This window comes from Nyctibius grandis, chromosome 12 (assembly GCF_013368605.1).
Source record: "Nyctibius grandis isolate bNycGra1 chromosome 12, bNycGra1.pri, whole genome shotgun sequence".
Classification (NCBI taxonomy): domain Eukaryota; kingdom Metazoa; phylum Chordata; class Aves; order Nyctibiiformes; family Nyctibiidae; genus Nyctibius; species Nyctibius grandis.
This window is the reverse complement of record NC_090669.1, coordinates 13,565,425-13,586,543: the sequence shown is the minus strand read 5'-3', so window position 1 is coordinate 13,586,543 and position 21,119 is coordinate 13,565,425. Positions and strand designations below refer to the sequence as shown.

General features: G+C 43.3%; 1 protein-coding gene across 1 annotated transcript; it reads left to right on the top strand.

The window, feature by feature from the left end:
* The first annotated feature begins 575 nt into the window (after window positions 1-575).
* On the top strand, window positions 576-16,189 carry CMTM3 (CKLF like MARVEL transmembrane domain containing 3). The gene is made up of 5 exons (XM_068411429.1): window positions 576-695; window positions 9,180-9,335; window positions 11,041-11,136; window positions 12,406-12,523; window positions 14,215-16,189. Exons 1-5 carry the CDS (start codon window positions 582-584, stop codon window positions 14,241-14,243), a joined length of 513 nt encoding a protein of 170 aa, XP_068267530.1. The 5' UTR covers window positions 576-581; the 3' UTR covers window positions 14,244-16,189.
* Window positions 16,190-21,119: the final 4,930 nt, after the last annotated feature.

The following is a 21,119-nucleotide window of genomic DNA, read 5'->3' as shown; positions in this document are numbered from 1 at the left end:
CTCAAGGCTGACACCGTGCAACGGCCACCAGCGAACAAACACGGGGCACGCGTTGGGAAAAGGGGGTGCGGGGCAAAACGCTTTTTCAGACGCTGAGGTGTGCTCAGAGCCGGGACAGCCCTCCCGGGCAGCACCGGGAGCCGTGCCGGGGGCGGGCGGCCGGGCAGCGCACACGGCTACCGGCGGGGCACGGCCCGAGCCACCGCCCCCGGCTGCGCTGCGGCTCCGCTGCCCCGGAGCCCCGGCGCGGGGCCGGAGCTGGCTCGGCGCACCCGGCTGGTGCCGGCGGCCCGGGTCCGCACTGCCCCTGCGGGAACCCCCTGCAGCTTCTGTGGCGGCAGCCCCGGGCCCGGGGGCTGGGGACGGGCAGCCCCGGGGCAGCCGGCGGAGCACACACACACCCACCCCCCTCCCGCCGCCCCGAGCGCACGGCCGCACCCCCCAGATTTGGGGATGCTGAAACTTTTTTTCGCGTTTCCGCAGTGTCACGATTTCCGCTTCCCTCCTTCAAGAAAAAAAACCCACCCACCCCCACCACCGCCCCAACCGCCAGCCCGCGGCCGCCGGAGCAGCTCGCAGCCATGGAGGAGCCCGAGGCCGCGGGGGCCGCCGCGCCGCCGCCCGGGCTGCGCTCGCTCCTGGCCCCCCGGGAGCTGCTCCGCTCCCGCAAGGGCCAGCTCCTGCTCGCGGAGTCGGTAAGGGCGGGGGCAGCCCCGGGGCGGGGGAGCGCGCACGGATTTGGGGGGGTGGGAACTGCCGGGGCCGGCCCGCAGCCCCCCGCCCCGGGGCAGAGCTGCCGGTGAGGCCGGGGGCTCCGGGCGTGTGCCCCCGTAACGTGCCGGTTACCTGCAGGGAGAGGGGCGGTGCGAAGGGAAGGGCTCACCCCCTTGCTGAGCTGAACAGACCCTCCTCGCTGCTGTTCGTCTGTCCGGCTACAGCGCGGTGCGGGCCGAGGGGGAGCACAGCTGGGGGGAAACGGGGAACAACCGTACTGACATGGGGGACACTGCAGGGCTGAAGGTTCAGTTGATTGTGTTCAGGCAGAGCACGTTAGGAAACCAAAATACTTGTCATGTTAAGCTTCCAGTGCCTTAAGTGTGTTCCCCTTTAGCAGGAACCCCTTTTCGGTTAGAAACAGCTTTGATTTCATTTTAACCTCTTTGCAGTGTGAATCCAGATTTGTGTTACCTCCAGTGCCGGGGGGGAAGCATGGTTTACCAGACAGCCTCTCCTGAGTATGTCAAGAAAGATCTAACTCATTAATTTATGATGTTTTTTCTTTAAGTCCAAGTTCTGAGATCGGGGCTGGTGGCAATTACGGGCCTTTGATTTTTGGTGTAACACTTTCTGGTGTTTTACTTGTAAAGGCTTAAAGCCTGACAGATGGCACAGTACCCACGTGGTAGGGAAAGAGAAAACTTAACCCATGAGTAGGGGGTATTTGACAATCCAAAGTTAAATTTTAAGAGGAAGTTAAGTTGATTGAAATTAGATCTTCAACATGATTTTATACTAGAAATAATGAGAAATTTAAACACTTAAGTTCTCTGTAATTTTAGCTGGAGTTTTGACAGCAGGTAATCAAATATTGGGACAGCCCAAACTAGTAGTCAAGTACGCAGGGCACTGTTTAGATGTGTAAGTTGTTGCTGGCTATCCCCAGTGCTAGCTCAGACAAGGAGACAAGGAAATTCAAGCAAGAGAAAGGGAAGGGACGGGCAGGAGGAGGCAGCGCCGCCAGGCTCCCTGACCAGCCCTTCTCTACCAGCCCTGTGAGGGCCTCACAAACCCTACAGCAGACATCGAGGGGAACAGTCAGGTGAAAGGCTGGCTTGGAGAGGACAACTCCCCCATTCAGATGAGGATGACTTCTGTGGTGGGGAAAGGCAGGCCACAGTCTTATCAGCTCCACTGAGAATGCCCTAAAAATTCCAGGTACCCCCCATCACTCATACAGCATCTGTCACTGACAAAACCACACATTTAGGAGATACCAAAGCCCCACTAACTTTGCTCCTTTGGCACATGTTTTTGTTACATACTTGTATTTCCTATACAAGCTCACAGACAGTAAATTAGGACTTTCAGAGAGCCTGGCTTTTTAACATCTCTGAGTGATGACGTATTTGAGGAATACTGGTTTGGTCATGGGACCAGACTCACCCTTTTGTTGTCATAGAGAAGTACTGATTATGCCTCCTTGGAGTAATAAAAACTGCTCTGTCTTGACAAAACAGGGATTTATCCTTTGTAAGGCCACTCAGGGCTTCCTGAGGGTTTGGTGGCTGAAAGGAGCTCTAAAATCCCATCTGCTGAAGCTGCAGCGAAGCTTTCTGCGTGCTCCTCGCAGGCCAGCCCACGTGCTTAGGACGTCGTTTCCTGGCAGAGGGGAGGCAGCAGCAGTAATTTCTCTCCAGTTGTCTCAGCTTTGCCAGAAGAAACCCTTGAAGACAACACAGGCCCGAGAATAAATCCAGCCTGTATACAATTAGAGAAATGCAGTGCCAAATAATTGAAGATGAGTCCAAGTTAAATCTATCATAGTTTAAATCTGTGTTTCATCTTTAGCTTTGTATTTCTTGTCTTGAATGTTTGATTTTTCCTCTTTGACATAGTGCTAATACGGGGTGGGGTTGGGTTCTGCTTAAATGTATGTAAATAGTATTCATGGGATACAGAGTTTGAATAGTGTCTTTTGTTCAGAAACAAAATGGGTTCTCATTATTGTTACCGAATATCTCTGTCACATTATTATTCGGCAAGTCATGAGAGATGCACTTTATTTCTCCGCCTTTAAAGTCACGCAAACAGTGGCATCTCTGCAGGTAGATCAGAGGGTCTCTGTTCAGCTGCAGGAAATGCCAAGTCACTTTTTTTCAACATTCAAAAACCCAAACCACCATATACTGAAAAATATACTACCACCACAGCAAAGCAGCAACTTACAGGTCTATCTTGACTGGGGCAGATGGTTATACTTCTTTTTGGGTCTGTGTCAGAAAGGGAACAGGCGTTGGCTTCAGCAAATTCCCTCAGCCCAGTGACCGTGCTGGCTGTGTACTTGGTGTAAGTAACCTCATTAAAAAGCCTCGTCTTGCCCAGTGGAAGTGGCTGGCAAATGATCGGTTCCGCTGTCACAAATTATAGTGGACCCACTCAGACTTTGTAAAGTAACACAACTGCCACATCCACGCCAGGCTGTTCCCTTCGCTGGTGCTGCTGGAGGTGGCTGGGAGCGCTGGCGCCCGCGGTGCAGTTTGGGGCGTCCCAGAGAGGGTGGCACAGGCGGCTGTCCCGGGAGCAGGGAGCTCCGCGCTGCCGCCGAGGAGTGCTTTGTATGCATGGAAGGAAACTCCTGTAGCCACTTTTTAAAAATGTCATTTACACACACTTTCACATGAAGTGAGTATGGATCTTCACAATGTTCGGGTGCGATTTTCATGTCGGCATGTAACCTGCTCTGTGGGCTGTCGGGTCTGGGCATTCTGGTGCTTCCTCCAGAACAAGTTAGGCTGGCAATGAAGCTGATTACTGCTAGAAGCTTAATTATAATCTCAAATTTTATTCAGAGAAGGAAGTTACACACACACACACACACACACACACTCCTTTTCCTTTTGATCTTCCTGCCTTATTAATTTTTTATTCCACCCGGGATAGCTACATAGCCACAAAGAAGCAGTAACATCAAGTACGTGTATAAGCTTTGCTGTCTCTCCTGATCCTATTTATTCTCACTGTCTCGCTCCTCCACTTTCTAATCACCATGCTTTATCTGCCAGGTTATTTTTTTTCTCTTTTTTTTTTCTTTCTATTTTCTCCCCATACTCTTATTTCTTCTATATATTTGAACACTCTTCTCTTAAGCTACTCATTTTTCCTAAATACCAAGTTGCTATCTTGGAGGTCAGCATCTCATCCATGCTCTTTTGCCCCCTCAAGAGATGCATTTTTCAGTTCCCTCTGTCCTGTGTTGGAACCATTTAACAGCCACTCTCATACCTGCCACCAGAGCTTGTCCAGGCAAGATCCACACTTACACATTCTGCTGCTCACCCCAGCTATTTCAGTCAAGCTTTTATGTTTTTCCCAGTGACTACTTTAATTGGCATCTCCTTAGTCCCCTGAAGTCAGTATGCAGAGGCACTAGGTGTTTTTTTAATAATATATATATGAATATGTAAGGCGGTCCTGTGTAAGGTCATGTCACCTTTGTGGTGACACAAAGGTTGTGCCTATTTTTCTCCTCTTTTCCTGTCCTTCTTCTCTCTGTTCAGTCTTCTCTGAACTGACCTTCATAACTGTAACTTCCAGCTGCTCTGTGTAAAGCCTCCTTTGAAGACAACCCCTGTGCCTTTCTCTGGGTCTGTAGCCAGAAGGTGACCCTTGGAGCTGTTTCTGAGGGAATCAAGAACTTCACCTCCATGACAAATAACGATGGAGAAGAAGTAACTGAATAGCAGAGACCACGAAGTGATCTACTGTCTCTCTCTGCCAATAAACAATAACAAAATACACTCTTGTCCAAAAGAGATCACCGCTACCCACTTTTACAACTGTTTAAGTGAACCTGTTCTTCTCTGTGGAGGGGAACCGAGCAGCAGGCATGTGACCCCACAGAGCAGCGAGTGGAGGGCACCGGGGCACGGATGGGATGATGTCAGCTGCTTCCTGGCATCCGCATCGTCCCCAACGGGCTGCGGCGGGTCTGTTCTCCCTGCACAGACGGGACAAACGCCTTCACACTCTGCCATGACCTCAGCACTTCGGCAGTCCTCCCACCCTTAAGGAGCACAGTGCTTTCTAACCATTCTAATTATTTTTTGTACCTTAGATTGCAAGCTGGTTATATGATACAGTATAACTTCACAATGCCTGGCCAGTTTAAGCAGCCCAGCAACACAATATTAAGTAGTAATTACATGAGAGAAAATTACTTTTTGAAATACAATACCAAAGAAGTTCCTTTAAAAAACAAAAAGTAACATGTAACAGTTCTTCCTCTGTTATGTACATTCCCATTCCCACAAAAAAGGTGCTGAACGAAGAATCAGGCCTCTTTTTTGCCAGGATTTTTTATAGTCTTACCACTGCCAGACAATGAAAGGATCAGGCTCTGTTCTTTGCTGCACTAGAGCTTTCTGCATCCAAATATTCCTCCACAGTGAAGCTGGCGACACCCACGCTAACCTTTCAGCAGCAGCGCAGGAACCACTCGGACTCCAAGCTGCTATCAATGCCGAGGATGTAATCCCAAAGGAAAAAGAAGCCCCCTGTATGAATACAAATGGACAAAACTGACAAAACGCTACTTGTTTTTTCCTCCCAGAAGCAGCGGTGCTTTCTGAGCCTGAAAGTGCTAGAAATGAACTTGCAACTGCACTGAGCCTCACAAACTTCCTCTCTTGCTGGTTTTTGTTTTGGTTTAGCATAGACACAGAGCTGTTAGAAGAATGACGATCCCATTGCTTGACCTTTCGCTGAAATCACTTTTAAACACGCAGCTTCAGGAAAAACGGTGCGAAACAAGTGTGATGTGCAGTGGATCGTCTGACGGTGTTTAGCGGGGTCAGGCTGTATTATGAGGGTTGCTTTTGAGTTCATCGGTTTTAGAGCAACTTTCAGTTTGCCAGAGGTTTGTCTCAAAGACTTGAAGTCTGGAAAAGTAAGTAGGTAGGTGTTCATTATTTCTGGGTACAGACGGGCACATCAATGTGTGTATTGTGGGAGGAGAGGCATATTTTTTCGATTACCAAATTTTTAGATGACATCAAATGCTTCAGTTAGTAGCACTGCAATTAAATGGTCAGACAAGATAACAAGAAACCTACTCGCTTTTGTAATTCAGAAAAGATAGATAATATCCAGTACTGCTCAGGGAGTCCGTGCACTGCACCTGTCAGAAGGAGAAAGGAGCTCTAAACGAAATGAGAAGCATGGTCAAAAGCCAACAGCTTTGTGGGCTCTTGCATTATACAGGGCTGTCCCCAAGTTACTGAGTAGATCTGGCATTAAAATCCACGTCAGGGTTGTGATGTAGCCACTAGGCAGACAAGAAACGAAAACCAAGGAACAAGCTGTAGCACTGTAGCTGTCGCCTGACAGAGCCTTCAGGCACCTCCTTCCTTCTGTTTCTCTTGTGCTAACGCCTGCCTGCCTCCCCTTCCTGATGGCGAGAGTACAATTACTGGTCATCAGGGCTGAGGAACAGACAGCAGCAGACTGCTGTGATCCTACCGATAACCGAGGGGTTGGTTTGAGCACATAACTGGCCTGTTAACTAGATTTTAAAATGGACAACTAGTATTTCCCCAGATGCCAGCTTCTCCAGATCAGACTGAGTTAGAAAGCTGAATTGCTCAGACTGATCCTTTTGTCTCTTCAGCAACTTACCTTGCACCCAAGCAGGAATCCCACCAGCACAGTGGAGCAGGAGCCCCTTGGCGTGCTCTTGCCACAGAAGCAGTTCCTGTTTGCATCCCAAGCCACGTTACAGCAGGGTCTCGGGCACTGCACTGCATTTCAAACCACGCGGACCTGCCCAGGGCCATCAGGGCGAGGGGAAGACAGCAGGAACCTTAAATTACACAAATTACCATAAGGCTGATCTTAAGAGAACGCAAAGGCTCTTCTTTTCACCTAACAGTTAATGCTTCTGACAGAAAAACCTTCTCTCTGGATGAAGGCAGGCAGAACACAGGAGTCACTGTATCAAACAGAATCGAGATCAAAGTGATCTCTGCTGTGCATCATCAACTTATCTGAAATTTGCCTCTCTACCTCCCCTCGCTGCTCTAGTATGATGTATTATTTAATGCTGCATTTAATTCTTTCAGAAGAGATCTACCCAGTTTAGTTCAGGTCTAATGTTCCGCTGTTGAAAGGGGATCGGGTTGGTGGGACGTATCCTGAACACATCTCCTCCCTGCTGCTGCTCGTCCCCACATACTTCTCTGTCTCTACGTCTCAGCTATCACACACTTTCCTTTAGCCAGAAAAAGGAAGAGAGGTTTTTTTTTTTTAACACCAGAAGAAAAATGTCCTAGCTACATGGTGATTTCTTTTCAAACCAAGAAAACGTGAAACAGTGTCTAAATCATGTTCCACAAATGCAAGTGAAGCAGTTTCACAAAACTAAAGTCCAGTCCTTTCTGGTTTTAGTTTGGGGGGGTGGGAAGGGAATAGGCAGCGTGATAGGAAGGAGAAAGAAGTCCTCTCTCTTAGCAGTTTTCAAGTTCTGTTATATTCACTTCTATCAAAGAGTACCTATCACTTTTCATTCACAGAAATAAAATACCACATTAAAGATAAGTTCCCTCAGCTATATGAAAACTCTAGAAAAACCTGCAAAGAGGCTAAGTAAGCAATAAGCAACTAATAACAGGATAAGTAACAACAAACAGGGTAAATACTAACAGGTAACAGGCCTCGATGCAGAAGTGAACTCTCTATATTATACCAAATCAGTTTCTAACAACCCAATAAAGCAAGAACAATGCATAGGCATTTTAAGTTAAATATAGTATCTTACTAAAAATGGCACATCCTCTCAAACTTCACCACCCAGTCCTAATGGATCAAAACAATATATTCCAGTTATTAGCATCCTGGTCAAGAACTGACTGCTTTCCACAAAAAAAAAACAGGCTTAGAATAAAGGCTTATTAATTAATTAAATTAAGAAATTATGTCAACAGAATTAAACTGCTTAGTTGCCCCCTAAACCTAAATGGGCTCTTCTGATACATGTATTTGAGGGTTGACTGACCTCTCATAGGAGCAATTATTAATTAATAATTAATTATAGGAGCCTTATCTTTCAAGTATAATAATGATTTGGTTTTGAGGTACAGGTGGTTCCCAGGAACACATGGTAGCAGAGAAGCAAAGAAATCCATAGATCTGAAATTCACTGAGGCAAATGCATTGATCGTCCCAGTCCAAACATTTATGCTTTTCAAGAAGCCCCATCTGCCTTCAGATGTGCCATCTCGGGGAAAATAATACATCTATTTTCAGTATTATGTGAACAAGAGTCAGTGTCCCAATTTAGAAGTTCAAAAAATCCTTGTAATCTAATGCTCCAGCAGTACCTGCTGCTATGTTAACCAAAAGCATCTCTGAGCATTGCTAAGGCGGAGATTTGTCTCCAAGAGGAAAGGCTGAATAGAGCAGCTCAGGCATGAAATAGCACATAATACTCACACTTGCAGAAAATGTTTTATTCAGTATGCTAGCTACTTTTTTTTTTAGCTAATTTGAAGAAAACAACCACCATCTACCACATGAGGCAGTAGAGCCCTAGGGCTGGAGCCTCTTCTTGGAAGTGACCAACTCCCAGTACATCATTTGAAAATTTTATTAAGTTTCTCCACGGTTCCCTCCCTTCCCACTTTCACATAGAAATACAGTAGCTGAAAGTCCAGAAGTGTAGCACAGCACTTTGGTACTGTCTGGTTTAGGTGAAAATGTATTTTCTTTACCTATTTTCCCATTGTGAAACTTTCCATTTTGAGCCATAAACTGTATTCTAAAGGTATTTTAATTGAATTTGAAAACAAATGCCATTTTTATTATTTTGTAGAGTCAGGAAACAGCGTGGAGATAAAACAGATCTATGGGAGTTATCTGTCCTATTGCTAAACCAGCTGTCTACACTGGAAAACTAGAACCAGAGCCTGCCAGAATCACAGAATAATTAATTCTCAGCTCTTTTCTATTCATCAACAGCAGACTTTTTTCTTTCAAGGCTAAGAATATTATAAGTGCTGAGGTACTTCGGGCTATCTGAGCAATGATTTGGATTTCGAATGAGAACTGTCAGGTTGAAAGCTTAAAGCTCTGTTGGCTTGGCAATGCCCCGCTCTATTTTCAGAATTATGTTGTCAGAACTGTTTTACAATCCAGAGCAAATGACTGACTCAGAGAGGTGCAAATCCACCGAGCTCTCTGGAAAGTCAACTTCACAGGCATTGAAATAAACACCATTACTTTAGATTTATTCCATGCTAAACAAGCAAATTCATTTGGCCCAAGGAAAGAAAAAAAGTCAGAAGCAAGATGTGCCATCACCAGCAGCCCTGACAGAAATATGGAGGGAGAGTAACGCTTCAAAGCTGCTCAGCTGCCTGAGGCTCTGCTATTCCATGCGAATAACTAGTGTTTTCCCTTTACTCTAGGTGCTGTCATTTATCATCTTTATCTGCTATATTGCGTCTCTAGCTGCCTCTTTCATGATGGCACCGCTCCTAGAGTTTCTGCTGGCACTGTTTCTTTTTTTTGCCTATGCCTCCAAACTGAACGAGAAGTTTAAAGGACTCTACTGGCCTTTGACAGTAAGTGAAATGTGCAATGTAAAAACACAGATTTCATTGTACAGCGTAACAAGAGTAAAAGGGACTATACGGGAGTTAAGGCTGACTGTTAACAACTTCAGCCCCTTATTAGAAACCTGTCCATATTGCCTCTCATTCAAGAGGCCCCAAAGCACTCTTTAAACCATGCTATACCACATACCAGAGCCTTCTTGGTGCTCACACAAAGCGTGGTTTTATTAAAGCACAGAATTTATGCCCGATTCCAGGCAAATGGCTTAGGGCTGGATCTTCAGAAGCAGGCAACATCAGCCTAACTAGGTCTGACCACTGCTGGGGTCTCCTTAATATTGCCACCCTTACAAATGGGGAAACTGAGGCATGCTATATAGTAATGCATATACTTTACTGAAATGTTTTAAAATTCCCAGGTCAGTGCTGTTGAGATGCAGAGTCATACTGACACGCAAACAAACTGACAAGTACTTTTGTTAAGGGGGGAAGCCCTGCAGCTCTTGCGGGCGGACGGTGGCTGTTCCTCGGGGGGTTCCTGGGGGCTGTCGCGGGCGATCCCAGCTCTGCTGCTTCACCCGCCCACCGGGAAGGGAGCCTAGCAGTGCAAGTACTTCATATAAACTGCTAATCCAATCGATCTGGATTCTCTTTGGGTACAGTCTAGCAATAGTTCGTCATAGTGAGATTTGAATTAGAGCTTTAAATGTATAAAAATAACATTAGCAAGGCCACTGGTGGATAAAACAATAGCAGTGACTTTGACCACGACAGTGTGCATGGCTTTAAGGTGGTAATCTCAGTTCCATCGTTTTCCCGTTTTCTACATGCATCTGATTCCAGAACTAAGACAAAAAAAGCGCTTGTATGTTTACTATGTCCATTACCGTAATATACTCCAGCCGCAAAACGTAGATAACTGACCTCATCCTGACTTCAGGAGAGTCAAGTTTCTTGTAGGATTTGTGTTTTGAGACAGCATCTTATTCATCCATCTGTTCTGAAAAGCAGAAGACCTAATTATGAACAGAGGTCAAGATACCATTATTCCAGCTCACATGATTTACACATGCCCTGGGAATCACAGCTCTTTATTCAATATACACTTCAGAGGCACTGCTGCTCCAGCACATCGATGCTTGTACTGCAGGGCACGGCCCCTGCCCTGCAGAGCTACACTCAGCCACAGAAGCACATATTTTGATGGTTCGCTTCATCCTATGTGTACGTACTAAGTATAAATCATAGTTTTAAACACTAAAAGTGTTTAGTTCCTAAATGAGGAGTTCCTACAGACAGGCCTACTTCTGTATAGAAACAAGCACACGCCTGGTCCCCTTTGGTACTGCAGGAGTTCTGCTTAACGATAAGGCAATTCAAATTACTCTTCCCCTGGAGCTCTTGCTGTGCTCCACGTTAAACGTCACGGAAAGAGAGCCCTCCCCAGCCTGAAGAAAGGTCTGCCTGACATACGCATGTTAAAAGTAGGCAGAAGCTTATGCCAAGATTCCGGTCATCTCGCATTTAAAAATATTTCCCAGATGAACAATTCATCCGCTACAAAATACCAGGCTGCAGTCACGCTCCAGCATCGGGCGAGTCCACTGACGCAACAACAAAGGCTTTTAATGGTCATTTCTGAAATAGTTTTAGAGGAGTTTGTATGTTGGAATTACACGACTGACCTGAGAACGCAACATTCCTTATTTTACAGGATTTCTTGCGGTGCGTCACTGCTGCCATTATTTACTTTGCCATTTCAATTGCTGCGGTCTCAAAATATAACGACGGAGCGTCTAAAGCAGCAGGAGTAAGTAGACATGAGCTTTCTACTGTGGTATTTTGGTGAACTGCATATGGACATACTTTAGAAACAATTCAGTTTTGACCCCACTGCAAGTAGTAGAAGTTTCTTCAGTTAACTAACTGATAATTAGATTTGCCTAAAGCAAGGAAGGAATGGTCCATTATTTAGAAAAACAGGTTTTGAATCAGTGAATAGTTTTTTCATCCTAACGGTGCTGCTCAGTGTTAACTGTACTACTTAGGGAGGGCACCTATTCTGCTTTTCAATTTCACCAGCTCTACAGGGAAGATACAACTTCTCTGTTCCTGCAAAGAACATCAAGATCCTTGAATGAAGGAAATAATAATAAAAAAGAAATAAAACCTGTAACTACTAAGGACAGTCTAAATTAAGTCATTTCAACCTCCTGCCTCTACTGCTTAATTTTACTTGGATGAGTTGAAACAAGAGCAGTGTCATTTTACCCTCCAGTGCATGGACTGCCCAGGAGAGAGCCTTCATCGTCAGCATTTTGTGTTCAGAAATAAGATACAGCCTCTCCATCTGCAACTCGACTCTAAGCATCAATAATGTATACAACATAAATAAAATTTACATAATAATTTTAAAAGATAGGGAAGAACAATACCTAGTAGTGTTAGCCAGCAACCCCTACCAAACCATCCCAAGTCATACACAATTTCAAAACAAAGATCTTGTTTTAATCTATCACTTGGTTTAGACACAGAGTGATGCAACATAGGTTAACCTTAGCTTCTCAGACTGACAACCAGCCTATTCTTGCCACACTGCTGCTTCTTTGACACTAAATAGGTAACTCCAGAATAATTTTATCTCAATCTAGTTCACTTTGCAATAGACATGTCTTCTTGCAAACCAGTAAAAAAATATTTCCAGAGAAATCGAGGTGATTTCTTGGTGGCAAAGAGATACCCTGGGATGGTGGAGGTGCAGGTTACGTTCTCCTGTAGCTCCCAGCTGACGCTCAGAACGTGCCCAGAGCCAGAGAGCGATGTAGCCTGGGGAAGGGCTAAGGACGCATCCGATAGAGCAACTGCAGGGATCACTACTCAGGCTCTCAAATTAGCTGTAATTTAGTTGATGACAATGGGTCACGAGACATTTCCCTTCCCTGTCTTTTTAGAAAGGCACAGGCCAAAAAAATCAATCCCAAGTTTCCTTTAAGAATTTTTCTTGTGTTAGTTAAGCTTATTTTGGTTTGTCATTGATGGACATGAGCGGTTGTTCAGGAATATTATTTTGCCATTTTAGGTGTTTGGATTTATAGCCACAATAGTGTACGCCATTGATTTCTACATAACCTTCAATGACCTGGTTACTTTTCTCAAGCAAGGCAGTTCTGATTCCCCTGAAGGGCGCAAGTCACAAGGTAGGTAGAATTCCCCATTTTGGTTATACAAGCATGTAACGTGAGATTTTCTTCTCCATTTCACCCTTCACAGGGGAGCAAGAGCACTCACCTAGTAATACGAGTTTCTATTCTTGGCTACCTTGGTTTTGTATGGCACAACTATGCTGAATTATGAAGCTGCTTAGTATTAAATAAAACAACTGAAATTTCAGTGATTTATAAAGATAACTGGCAAGCCAAGAATGTGAAGTTTCTCAAGAGTTTTGTGCCGTCTTAACTTTGAAAGGCCCCAAATCCAATTATAGAAATTATTGTGCAGCACAGACTTTTTTCCTCCCATCAAGATGTCTTTCTTTAAAAATGAACAAACATCTTCCTTTTTTTTGGTAACTTAATAATTAACATCCATTAGTCCAGAGTCTTTTCTGTCCAATAGCGCTTTTCTCTTTATCATCTCTTTATCATGACTACCTCTTATTCAGGATCAAGCTTTGACCATCTGTGGGCAAATGGCCTTGAAATCCAAGGGCTACATAGCATAAAATTAACAAGATTATCAAATTTCTTTCTAATGTAGGAGGTACAGTCTACCTCAAATCAGACAGACCCATTTAGACAAAGATAAAAAGAGGGACCCGCTGTTGGGAGTTCAAACCCATTTCAAGTGAAGGCAGGACAGAGGTAGCTATTTTGCAGTACCCAGGAGCCCAAATCAGGCATCATGCCCCTGTGACACTACTCGTTGCACGCACACAGATGAAAAAGACTGCTCCACACTTAAACAAACAAATCCCAAAACCCCCAAAAACACCTCACACAAAAACAAAACCCACAAAACCCCTCAAAAGCAAACACCCAAGACTTCACAGAATCCTAGAAGGTCTATAGTAATGCTAACAGTCTTTTCTAGGTATTTTAGTAGACTGTTACATGTTTTGCAAGCTGTAGGTCAAAAAGAGAGACAAAGGCAAGAATTAAGGGAACACATCATAGCAAACAGACTGACTTAAAACTGTTCATCCCCACAAACTGAACTGACCTCAAGAAGACCAGGTGACAAGGGTACACAATTAGGCTAAAGATTAGATCTCATTTCCCTGGAGATGGAGAAAGAAACATATAAACTTACAAATACGCAGTCACGCAGCTTTGTGTCGATGATTTGACCATGCAAGAAGGGCTCTGCCCTGCAGCACTGTTCCTTCAGCACCAAACTCATGTTCACGCTGGGGCTCTCAACTGCCAAGGCCAGAAGTCTCTTGCTTCCTTGCAAGCTGAGTCTCAAGCTTGGGCAAGATGTTCCTCTACAGGCCTGCTGGGATTTCTTAATGTCTTAAAAGCTTCTGGTTTTCAGATGCGTTTAACTGGCAGTGTGTAACTGAGACCCGCAAACAGCAATATTCTAGTACAGGAAACATGTCTTCAGCAGACTTCCTCTGGTGGTCATGCTAACAATATCTCTGCAACTTCTTTTATTTGAACTGTTATCTACATTGCAGTGGTTTAAGTGCCTCTCAGCAGCATTTCTCAAGTCCTTTGAAACACCATTTAAAGCTCCATCATGTTAGAACTGTCATTTTACAAGCCTTTTCCTAAATATGCCACATCCTTTGAAGCAGACACCTGCATATCTCTCCCAGCAAAAGCTAAAGCTGACATGGAGATCTCCAGTTTTCATTTTCACTATTGTTCCTTGTTTTAAATTTCAGATGAGGACTCGGATTCCGACTCGGACTGAAGAACCGAACACCAACCAAGTGTGAAGGGAAGATGATGAAGCACTTTCCTCTCTGCTGAATGCACTGCCAACTGAAGTATCTCCCTTGTTTCAGCCTCGGTGTCCTCTTTCCACCTCCCTGTTTATGGAATCACCAAAGCACAGACAGGGCAGTGATGTGGAAAAGGAGACTATTCCCAGTGCCATTAGACACTCCTTCTGAACTACGGATTTTACAGTAGTAGCCTGCCACAGACATCTCTATCCAAACAACACATCTCAATTCTCCGTTGCCCCTCCTTACTCAGCACTACAATGTACTGAGTAAACGGGAACACAGTATTTTACACATATAAGCAGAGCTTTTAATATGCTTTCTTAATTCCAAATCTTTAACACTTAAGCTTTTATACTTCCTCTTGTGCCAAAGAGGAGAGGCTTAGAATGCCTCTATTTTATATGTATTTTTCTTGATTAACTAACAGTATTTCTTTATCTGAAGTCTGAATATTCCACTGTCTCAAGCACTGAAGGCGTAATTATAGTTACCATGTTGGTTTCAATACATTTATATCTACTGCCTATCCGCGACAAGAAAAAGTGACAACTGGAAATCTGCAGCAAGAACAAACCTCAAAGTATAATTGTGCCGCAGGGTAGCCTGCTCATCAAACACTCAATATCACTTTTTTAAGCTGCTTTGATGGGGTCACATCCCATCTTCTGCAATTTCACCACAGATATGAGGTAGAACAGATGAGGCATTGTCTTACCGGCCCCTTCCTACCATTTGTGTGGAAGTCCTTATAGGTGTTACCTACAGGTAAGGAAGGCTTGCCAAATACCACCCAACATTATCTGCCTATCGAAGTCTGCCAGCATTTGGGTGCAAGATGTCACTGTTTGATCTCATGCTCTGTGTTGTGAACACTGGTCCTCCCATGAGAAGTAGCGCTGGACTTAGTCCGCTGGGTTCGAACACCAGACAACTGTTTCCGTCAAACTCAGGATACCTGGGCCCCAGGAGGGCGATACCTCCTTCCCACTGTGAAAAGGCAAAAAAAAAACAACCTCCAAACTAAAGAATGTCTGCAATGAAATTCACTTTCCCAGACCCCTTCTTTTATGTGCGTGGGGGGGGAGGGTATTTTGGTTTGGTTTTGTTTTTGGTTTGTTTGGTTTGGTTTTTTTTTTTCCCCTGGAAGGACATGATTTATCTCATGATTTATCTAGTATTCTGGGGGAAAAGCCTTCTGAATTTACAAGAAGGTGTTTTCATGGGTAGCACAACCTACCTTGAAATATTTGTGTCCACCTATAAACACATATGGCTTGGAAAAAGCATGGTGTGCTCCTTACATATGGCATCAGATAGGTCTGCTTCAAAGAAACTTGTATACATTTAAAAAAAAATTAATATAGTACCAGAACAGGTGGCCTTAACAAAAAGTAATTAAAATGAGAGCAGATGGTACTAACAGAGTAAATTAAAAACAGGGATACAACAATAAAGGCAGATTTCCTTTGGAACAAAATTACCGCTTGGGTTCCAATTCCCTGCTAGCAGCTGGCTGCTGACAGGCAGAAACACGGTACCTAACAGCGAGCAGGTGCTTGGGAAGATGCTGGCCAGATTCAGAGCTGTCGAACAGGCAGCTCCTACATCTCCTACATTCAGACCACTGAATAAAAGCAAACAAGTTGCTTCCAAATGTGACAAATAATCTTTGCTTTTATGAGAAAGAGCTCTTTGGACCTTTTCTGGTATGAAATTCCACGTTAGTTTCCTTTCTATTGTCGTATTTTACTGGCACACACTGTGACTTCAGGGGACCTGGGCTCATTTTTATATTCAATTGTTTTGTATTTCTCTTTTTTAATTAAAAAATGTACTGCATGTCACAGCTGGAGAATAGTACATGGTTAATATTTAGAAACCATGCTGGATTAAACCTTTTTTAATAGAAGTGTTGGGTGTCTTTTTTTAAGACCTGGTTTTACTGCCTTGCCTTTGACCAGTGAGAGTAACGGTGTTTCAAGACACTCCATCAAGAAGGATGCAGAGTGCTGGGGGGCAACGAGAGCACAGAGCCAGCACTGGAGACCAACCACTCATGCTTACACGTCTTGCAAGAAGAAACTTCATCTTCAGTGCATACGCACAAAAGAGTTTAATCAAGAATTAGTTTTAGCATATTTAGTAGACATCAGAGAGACAGTGCTCTTACTTGGCAACTAATAACATTGTAAACAATCCCCTTTGGGTTTACCCTTCACAGATGTGTTATAACCTAAAATCTGCTACGGTTTTCTAGTAATTTTTTCACGTTGGAATACTAAAATCAACAGAAGAGGCAAACAAAATTGCTCATTAATTTCTTCAGGACTGCTTTAGCAGGCATGCAATGAATTGCCTGTCCGGAGTATTTAGTTACTAGCATTCAAGTATTTGATGATTTCATTTATTTCTAAGCAGTTTGCTCCCAGGGTCAAGCACTTGTGTAAGATTCCAGCATTTAAAAAGATCTGTTCCCATGATTGAAATAAAATACACTTCTGTAATTTATGAGTATCATTTCAGAAAAGAGAATTCAATTAAAAATAATTACTTTAAAGCCAATTCTGATTTGGGGTGGAGGGGGCTGACTCAGTCTTTTGTTCATCTCCTGCCAGCAATATTGCATGAAGCTCAGAGTCTGGTGTAGGGCAGAGGAAAAGCCTGCTTGGTTCTCTGCCTTGTTTGTTTGCTTGCTTGTTTTTCCTCAACTGACAAGATCAAAACAGTGGGAGCACGAGTTCCTCTGCAATTCAGGATCCTCGACACAAGCATAATGTTACACCTGCAGCGTGGAGGCCTTATTGAAGCTCTTATTTCGGTGTACCAGCAGGGTCATAATCAAACATCTCTTTTCAATCACACTACATTCTTGTTCCAAAACAGGAGCTGTTTCCAAAACCCATACAGGCTAACGTACGCCTTCATTACTACTAGAGCACAACTATTCCCATTTTGAATTCCTGGGCTGGTTGAACAGCACTCAGCAGCAGACAAACCTCGGGAGTGATGAGAGTTTCCCATACCAAGCGTGGAACAACGCTATGCAGAAACAATGCAAAAAGTCTTATGATACCAACGCTGTGAATCAAAGCCACGAACAGGAAGGAAAAACAATCAGCTGGCATCACAGATGAATGATTTCATTCAGCTCTCACACTGTTTGAAGGTCTCTCTCCCTCCCTCTCCTATCAAAAAGCTTTTACACTTATCCGTGGAAGATCTGTTCAGTCTTGTGTGGTGATGTGGGACAGGTGATGTTAGGGAATTCAAAAGACCTTTCCAAGCAGCCTTTTTAAATTCTTACTGAAATAAGAGGCTCAACTGTCCTTTTAACGCTTTGTCCATTACTCCACTTAATTTTGCCTTTCACCTGATATTGTTCAAAGTTCTGTAAGTCTCAAATTTCCAACTGACAAAGTAACGTCCAAGATACTAAGTGAAAAGTGGTGTACCTCAGCCTATGCGGTATTTGAGAAGAACACTTCTGCCAGCCTAGTGTGTTGGAAAGCAGAAGACAATTTAATGCTCTGCATAGCAAGCAGATGTTTTTTGTTCATTGTGCTTCTGCTAAGTGTTCATTGTGCAACTTTCTAAGCCTGAATTTTATAGCTGCATCTTCCCCTGCTAGGAGACCAGCAGCCTGTATCATTAAGTGAGCATGTACTTGTAACCAAACACTAACAGCGCGTGTTTCTGACACCCGTACTTCTAAAATGCATAAATGAGAAAACATACATACTGCTGCTAGGCTGAGCTAAACCTCATAGCAGGCAGCTTGTAACCAACCTCCTAAGAGATTAAAAATAATAAAATGAAGCAGCTTCATTCCAAAGACCAGAACACAAACTGCCCTGGAAGAGCAAATGCAAGATACATATCACCTTGTATTTTACATATGCATGAAGCAGCTCCACCTAGTCATCCTTTAGTCTTTGGTGGGGGGGGAGAACATCAAGGAAGCAGGAAATTTAGATAAGCACTGAGAAAGTGAATCTTGTTACAAGATACTTGAGACACCTTTTTGCATGGAGTATTGGTTTAAAAGTCAGGATGGAGACACTATCTCTTGATTTTCTTCTAAGTAAACAGGACTGCATCAAAAAACCCTGACTGCAATACAGATTCCTCCTTTACTGGAAGAATTCACAATTCTCTGAATGTTTTGTAAAACTTTTAGGTCAGAAGGTAAAACAATGCTACCCAGAAAATGTAAGAGTATTTAGAAAAAAAAAAATTTTTTTTAATCCATTTTTCAATCTGTTTTCTTGGAAAAGGAAAGAGTGATTCCAATGTTAATTTTGGCCAAGTAATACCCGTGCTTTTATTTTATATATTCGTGATGCTGTCCCATCACATTTTGTTAGTCTGATCCATTAATTAAGAAATCAATTATAGTCTTCCCAGGAGACTGAAGGAAGATTCAGTATTTAAAAGTTAAACAGAATAAACTTTTTTTTTTTTGATTCAACAGCTGACAAAGCTTCTCTTGACCAAGGAACACCACAAATAACAACATCAGCAGCAATATGGCATTAAGTCCAGCGCTTTAACTCTGTTTTCTTAAAGAGCACAATTTCATTAAGGCCTGATCTCTAAGCAGGTCCAATGCATGCAATACCACAACAGATTAGAATTTACCGCTGCTGACAACCCCACACAGCCAAAATGAACTGGCCCATCTTCTAGCAGAAAAATTGTACAAGCACATGACACTCCTTAGTGAATCCTTCTGTAGAAGCTCAATCATACCACCCCCTTTGTCCACCTCCTCACACACATTTATCCCTAAGCAGTGTTTTAAGAGCATCATCCATGTTCCTAAATCTTTCCACAACACTCATTCAACCATCCGTGCATTTCCTCAGTTCTTACCCTTATTAACTCAGTGCTTTCACCTCACACCTAAAGCGCCTGGATACCAAAAATACCAATTGCATCAAGGTAGGACTTGCAACCTACAGCCCATGACATGGCAGAGCATCACCCGCTCACTCTGGCATTTCAGCTCCCAAATTCCTTTTCAGTCCAGAATGTGATGCTGCAAACCACAAGATATAGCATTTCGTCCCATTACAGCGTACCAGATGGAGAAACCTCCACAAAAGCGATCCCACCACAACCACTTCAGCAATAAAGCAATTCCATGTGCTTTCTGCTACATATAACCTCTCATCAAGGACTGCTTATACATGGTTTTTCATTAACTCCTGCATCTATGAAGTTTGTCTTGTCAGAGACACAGGCACAAAAACCTCAGACAGGGTTGGTTGATGTTTAACCTCTATGCCATTGTCTTGCACAGGAAGTGCATTTAGCAACTGCATTTACTAGATTATCAACTAATCAACCACAACACTTGGTATAATGAGTTTATATGTTGCCTTTACAGATGAAGACAATGTTTTACTACTTTAATATGTCCATTTATTAAACAGGAAGTCCTTCACAAATTATTCCATACTATATTGATCAAGATAAGTGTTAGAAAACTACCATTTTCCCTACATACAAAAATACAGACTTTTACCACTATAAAGACATGATCAGAAGAGTACCATGAAAATCCATAGAGCTCAAATCTTCAAATATCAGGAAGAAAAAAAAGAAAGACAACTACATTAAAAAAAATTTACAAAAGTATTGTGCCCATATACAAAAGACTGGAAAAGCAAAATGACATTTAAAACTGATAAATACACCATTTAAATTATGCTTTAACAGTGTGGATTTTAAAAACAAGACTGCTTTCTGTATTGCAAGACATTACAATTCTTCAGCTTGTGTTTTTTGTTTAGCATAAAAAACAACAGAAAAGCAGCACACAACATACTGAAAAATCATTACTGGTGTAAAAACAAGTTGGGGGTTACGTTTTCTTGTAGAGTTACCTTGCCTTTGAACCCGGTCAAGCATTAACAGCACAACTTTCACATACAGAACTGGAAGATGCTACGCTTACACGTGTAAGTTACAGCTGTCGATACTGAGGAGACAGTGATCACAGCTGATAGGTACCGCTACGGAAAGCATCTATTATATCAGCTGGCCTCGTGTGCAGTTTGAGAACTTCAAGAACACTTACCAAAATAACGTGAAATTGCTTCAAGGCTGTAAATTGTCTTTATATGAACATTTGCTAACTTGTGATATTCTTCAAATCCTTGATCAGGATTTGGTGATAAATGGGCACCTGATCTGCAGTCCCCTAAGTCAATGGGGAATTTTGCCTGAGTAAGGACAACAGAGTCAGGTTCTCCATTTACATACAGAGTGTGCTTGTAAGGTTTTCCTTGGCGGCAAAACATTACAATTTTTCTTATTTCAAAAGCAAAGTACCAAGGGTATTACACAGCAGACTTGTGCTCATATGATAAAAGGAAAATTGCATGCCCTTTGCTCAGCCCGAGATGGAATTCTAACCCACTATTTTGACTAATACTTTTGAGCTGTGTACAATTACACATCTGTCAGTACAGGACCTATACCCTGAAGGACAGTCTTTCAGCCAGGCCTGGACTCTCCTTCCTCAGGCACCATAATCATAAATTATGAGCCAGAATCAGAGCCATTTAGATTATGGCTGCTACCTGTTTTTCTAGAGGACCCAGAATCAGCACCGAGGATACAGATATCCAACACTGAGTATCTCTTTACAAAAGTCTCAAGGAAAGAAATTTGGGGTACCTTCTAGCTCACATCAGCAATCTGCTTTATCTCCATCATTCAGGTAGCAGCTGAAGGCAGAGCAGAGCAAAAGTGATACAATCTTTTGATTCGTCATTTCAGATTTACTATTTAGTGCACAAAGGGAAAGTAATGACTACAGTAGCCATGAAACT

What these genes read in the sequence shown, in the direction of transcription:
- CMTM3 (XM_068411429.1), top strand. Translation starts at nt 582, where the DNA reads ATGGAGGAGCCCGAGGCCGCGGGGGCCGCCGCGCCGCCGCCCGGGCTG. An exon ending in AGCTCCTGCTCGCGGAGTCG is followed by an intron (nt 696 to 9,179) that starts GTAAGGGCGGGG and finishes CCTTTACTCTAG; the next exon opens with GTGCTGTCATTTATCATCTT. An exon ending in TGAAGGGCGCAAGTCACAAG is followed by an intron (nt 12,524 to 14,214) that starts GTAGGTAGAATT and finishes TTTAAATTTCAG; the next exon opens with ATGAGGACTCGGATTCCGAC.